Source organism: Solanum lycopersicum, chromosome 11 (assembly GCF_036512215.1).
Source record: "Solanum lycopersicum chromosome 11, SLM_r2.1".
NCBI lineage: Eukaryota > Viridiplantae > Streptophyta > Magnoliopsida > Solanales > Solanaceae > Solanum > Solanum lycopersicum.
The window spans coordinates 55,013,076-55,018,907 of NC_090810.1; the positions used below are offsets into that span (position 1 = coordinate 55,013,076).

The 5,832-nt window shown below is 43.5% G+C and overlaps 1 protein-coding gene across 1 annotated transcript in view; it reads left to right on the forward strand.

Annotated features, from left to right (window-relative positions):
- Positions 1–1,934, forward strand: part of LOC138339562 (uncharacterized mitochondrial protein AtMg01110) — a 2,455-nt gene extending 521 nt beyond the window's left edge. The window contains 1 exon segment of the mRNA XM_069291360.1: positions 1–1,934. This exon segment is cut by the window's left edge and continues 521 nt beyond it. Coding sequence (XP_069147461.1) covers positions 119–1,372 — 1,254 coding nt within the window. The 5' untranslated portion in view covers positions 1–118 and the 3' untranslated portion in view covers positions 1,373–1,934.
- The last annotated feature ends 3,898 nt before the right edge of the window (positions 1,935–5,832 follow it).

Below are 5,832 nucleotides of genomic sequence, written 5' to 3' on the forward strand. Positions count from 1 at the left end.
GGTGGCTCCTAAAGTGAAGAAAGCCACTTTCAAATCAATTACGACTCCTCACTCAGATATTGATAGTGTCCGTGAGGATCTTGGAGAAATGAAAACTTCTTGAAAGAAGCTTCGACTAATGTATCTTCCATATCTCCAATCCATACCTCTTGAAAAGGGTATGAATTGGAAACCTACCTGGAAAAGTACTCCATTACTTGACAACTTTGTCCGCCGGTTTCAATATTCGGTGGATGATGTTGTAGACGGAGCAGCGGCTAAATATGTTAAAGAACACAATATCTTTGTGAACTTAAAGCATGAGATAGCAGCATTCATCTTTAATGTGAATAAAATTCATTCCATTCAAGATGGGTTCTTTTCCCCTGGTATTCTTTGGTCTCAAAGGGTTTTATACCCATTTGATTCTAATAATACCTGGTTTGCTAATGAATCCCTTGATTTATTTGAAAAACAAGTAGGACCCCCTTTCTCTAGCTTATTAGGGGCCTACCAAGGAGTTCCATTAGTGACTGGTAGATTGGCTCAGGCCATTGATGGTGGTGGGAAGCGGAGGATCTTTGCTATATGTAATTATATAAAACAAAGACTTCTGCATCCCGTCCATATTTGGGCTATGAATGTACTATCAAGTCTTAAGACTGATGGTACATTCAACCAAGAACGTCCGTTGCAGTATCTAAGACTTAAAAGACAAAAGTCTTGTTACTCTTTTGATTTAAAATCAGCAACAGACCGTTGGCCATTGAGTGTTATATACACCTTAATCGAAATGATTTGGGGTAGTACTTTAGCATCTTCAATAGTCAACAGTTCTTTGGGTCTTAACACCTTTCTCGTATCACCTCCTATGGTGAAGAAGATTAGTGAAGTAGCCTTTCTTACTGGACAACCGTTAGGTTACTACGGTTCATGGTCACTGTTCTCGCTGTCCCATCACTATATAGTGTGGTTGGCGACTTTGAAGGCTTATCCACTATGAAGCACCCCGTTTGTTGATTATGACCTTCTTGGTGATGATATCCTAATCACCGACAAGAAGGTGGCCAATCAGTACAGTAGGTTATTGGATAGACTCAGTGTTACCATTTCATTTGCTAAATCAATAGTATTTGAAAATGGAACAATTGAGTTTGCTAAGAGGTTTTGGATACGAGATATGCAAAAAGATATCTCTCCCATCTCTCTCAAAGCTTTAACCTCCTGTAGAACGACTGTAGGCCTGTGCCAATTGTCCTACCGATACTCGATAGAAATATCGACTTTACAAAGGCTAGCGGGTGCAGGTTATAAGGTCCGTTCTCGCCTGATGTCTACTCAGTCACCACGATGGGAAAGACTAAAGGCGGCTGCTTGTAAACCAAACAGGTAACATCTATTACCTCTTGAATTTTGGATTCGAAGGGCTAAAAGTAGCACCTCAATCCTTATTTGAAGGCGAAAATAATAGATTATCTGCGTGAGGCTGTAAAGCCTAAGCAGATACAAATATTTCCAAAAGATTTGGTATTTGATGGAGAACGGGAAATCCTTGAGCGGGCTGTTATCCTTAATTTGATGAAACAGTGGTTGACTTGGCTTTCTTGGTATCATACTGTAGCATTATCACCAGATGTGACCATTGATCAACTATTTGATGTTCCTATATGTGCCACTTCTTGGAAACGATCAAACGAAGATTATGAATTAATCAACTTTGGGTACGTTTGGAAGTGTTACGATATGGGAGCAGGTTGGAACCTTTCAACTACACCTAGGTGGTTGTTTGGTCCTCCAACTCTCAGTTTTATATTGGTTGATCAATAGGTATTTTGTGGTCTTCACGGCAAGGATCTCCTTATCAGTCCTAAGGATTTACCATCCTTACGGAAAATGGATATAGATGATAAGAATTTAGGTGCATCTGAGCACATAAACCCTTTTGGTAAAATTCCGCAAGGAAGGGTGACAAAGAGGGCGATTGTGGTTGCAGTCTGGTTAACTGCTTCCACAAACACCCAGCCTGCTGTAGGTATTATGTAATAGAAGAATGAGGATCTGCGAGATATGGATATGAAACTGGATATGCTCGAACCGGACCACATCTCGATTTGCACATGGATAATCTGCTGTATTACCCTAAAGAGTCATACTCATATCCAGGGCATTTTGTCCTTGAAAGAGCGTCATCAGTCTAGCTCTTCATGACTCGATCATGACCTTAGGCGGAATTGGTCTTGGCCGGAAGAACGAAAGATACCTGCAAGCACAGAGTAGCCGTCAAAAGGGGTTCCGTAGAGTGGTCTAACCGTAGGGTAATCCTTGGAGCTTTCTCCATGCCCGACAAAGAGAACTTGGTGTGAATCGGGGTAGCTAGCTACCAGCTCGTCTAACTAATGTACTGATGTAATTCCATGCAAATATGGCTACCCGGCGAACATGAGGTCCCACTCACTATTCATGGCCAGACAAAAAGGGACCACTAGCCTAGAGAATCAAATAGGGAATAGGCCCTGAGTTCACCCGCTTGCCCGAAGATGAAGGGGAAGAAAGGGATGCCAGCGACAGAGTAACTGGAGGGGGCATGAAATGAACCCGGAAGGGAAGCCACAGGAGCAGGAGTGGAGAGAAAGCGAAAGAGGAAAGGTGTTTTCCCATTCGATTGATCGATTCAGTGTCCCGAACCGAATCGAAGCCCAAGCCCATACTCTGACTAAGAAAAGTGGAAGTTCCTACCCTGGGAACATTGACATACGATCTTTCCAGATTAGGGAACAGAGTATGAACTTGAAACCAATATGAAAGAAAGTCATCAAGAAAGATAGCAAGTGTCAAGTGTAGGTCTCCTATTCTATTACTGGGAGTTAGAACATGAAATGAAGAAGTAATAAAGAACGTTACCGCCCCAAATCTCATTGATTAGGTCTTCTGGATCACCTGATAATCGTCTAATCAAACAAATGTCATGACCTAATGGACTTTAGGACTAAAGCACAGAAAGAGATGTCCTTGTCAAAGGACCGAGCCACTCGAACAAAGTGAGATTAGCGGAATGCAACTTCTTGACCGACGAGCTTCAATATGAGCTTCGAGAAAAGTATGCAAAGCACACTAACCTAACTCAATGAAGGCGACTGCCAGCACTGACTCAGACACACACGTGGGCGGTTGAGTAGTGGTTTGATTTGATCAGAAAAGTAGTATACCTCCGACTGAATCAATATCACGTTCTCCTTTGCTGCTATGAAGGAAAGCGGTATGGATAGGAAAGCACAAGTTCCGAGTAAGCAGCTTATAAAGTCTTCTCTTGTACCTGGACCGTCAGCTTATATCTACGGCTTAGTTAGAAAACCCTCCTATCGCTAAAAAGCGAGGTTTTCACCAGCACTTGAGCTAGTAGACACTTTCTTAGATAGGGATTTCGGCTAGTTTGTGTAAGCGTCTTTATAAGCAATACCCCGAAAACTCCGACAAAAGAGATTGAATGCCAGGTTAGTTCACTTATTTGGGGAATCATCTTACGTCATTCGTTAAAGTGCTTTCTATAAGCCTTTAATTTAAGGACGTTTTAAAGAAGAGAAAAAGTTCTGCCTTGTCCTTAGATAGAAAAAGAAGAGGAGAAGCAAGAATGGCAATAACCTCCGCTATTTTCGCTTCGGAATTGCTATTAGAAGGGAAAATCTCTTTAGAGAAGTCCTAATGAAAGCTGGAAGGTAAGTCAATTCTTTTAGGATAGAACGAAAGTTCCATCGATTTAGGTGTAGGAGGAGTAAGGGCTTTTAGCCTAGGAAGACGACGGTTCTAGAGAATCAGTGATTGGGGGAATAATGATTGTCGAAGGGAGGTAGCGGTCTAAGCCTCTTAGGCTTGTCACAGGAACTCTTCTCTCACCCGCTGGAAGGAAGAGATGTGACCCTGGTAGGATAAATTGAATTAGCTAACGAATCTTCCGTAATGCTTGCAAAGAAATCAGAAGAAAGGCTTCTGCCCCTTGGCGACTCGGAACGAATGGGAAAAAGTGAATCAGAAATGAACTTATATAAGAGCGCTTATTCCGCTTCCTTCTACTCTTGAAAGGTGACACTTTCACGACGTTGGATAAATACCATTTGAAGTTAAGGAGCTAACCTCCAACCTCTTCTTTAAAGCAATCTAAGAGTTGTTGGGTATCTGCCTTAAGGCTTAGAAATATTCGACCTTATGATACATTCGGTAAGCAGCGCCTCCCCAGCCACAACAACCCCCGGTTCACCAGCCTCCTATACAAGATCATACTGGTGAACATATGTCTCTGGAAAATTGGGATCGGCTTCTTCAAAATCACAAGGAGGTTGCCGCGGTGATTCAAGAGATTTACCGGGAACTCCACACACGCGTTCCAGGGGGTTTTCAAGCCGAGCGCCTCACAGAAATGCTGGAGGAGAGACACAGGGGGGGGAAGGATGGGGGAAATCCTCCAGAGTCTCCAAACGGAGAGACGCCATAGCCCCTACTTTCGGGAAGTCCAAACAGATTTCTGAAACTTACGGGGTTCTGGAGGTACGGAGATGCAACTGCGAAAGGAATGGCAGGGGCGCCCATGACCCCTCCAGTCAAGAATTAGGGCCTTACAATCACTAGCCAATATGATTTTCTTTCATGCCTTTCTTCGTTCATGGTTCGATGATTCTTCTTCGCCTTGTTGTGTTGGCTTGTTCAATCAATCTCATAGGTTCCTATGGCTCGTCCTATAAGAAAGGGGATATACCATAACCATAGGGAAGTAAAGGTGCGAAAAGCTTTTTCTGAGCGTATATAGTGGTATAGTCCTTAATGCAGGAGCAAGAAAAGGGATGCGCCTTACTAAGCAAGAAAGGGAAAATTGAAGACTGAGAACATACGAGGTCGGCACTAAGAGACTGACTTAAGAAATTACTTATGTCAAGTTCTTGTGCTATATATCGTTCGTGATCCTTCGACATTATTGAAGGGAGGGGGCTCGACCTGAAGCCTTTAAATAGAGTCCCATCCGCCTCCCCGGTTCCACGCGCCCTTACTAGTAAAGGCTCCCATTGGGAGAAGCAGAAATTGTTGAGTGAGCGTTCCGGCCTCTAGCCCTTCAATGATGGATTTGTCTTCAAAAAAACCCCCGACCTCGGTAGAAAACAAACGGCGGCGTGAAGTTGATGAGCAGGGAAGATGTCTTTTTTCTAGTTGGCCAAGCTGCCCCGTCTTCCATAGCCAGGTATTAGTCATTTAAGGATCAGTTGATGCGCTGGGATGAAAGAAAGTTCTTCGGTGCTCCTTCGGGACGAACAGTAAAGGCACATGAAGGTATTGGCTCTTACTATCGATCGGATGGAGAGAACCGCAACGCTTTACCTTACGAATATCTAAAGGCGAAGATCTCTTTTTGACTAGCAAGTTTACGTACCTAGGTTCTAAGTTCCTCATTACTTGGTGAAGTCTGATTTGAGCCCTGGTCAAACTGATCTCTCCGGCGGGCGGAGGATGGTCTCATATTAGCAATGTTTTGATTGCGCCTATCTGTCGTTGCCAATGAACCGATCACCAAGAGAAAGTATCTCTCTTAATCTTAAGGTGAAGCGCCTTTCAGCCAGCTGAAGGAAGGTCGCATTAGCGCCCCTGCAATCAGAAATCCTTTTGATAACCTTACTACTAATAGAAAGGGGAAAGATGTGCTCAATCCCTTGCTTCTTGCTCCAACTTAGGAGTAGGGGTTGACGAGCTTTTTCCGCAGGCTGCTATGCTAGTTGTAGCGCGGTAGCTTTACTAATATAATAGAAAGTCAAGTTAGTGTTATGGTGCAGCGGAAGGCCCCCTCTCCTTACAGTCAAGTGTCTGAACGCCCCT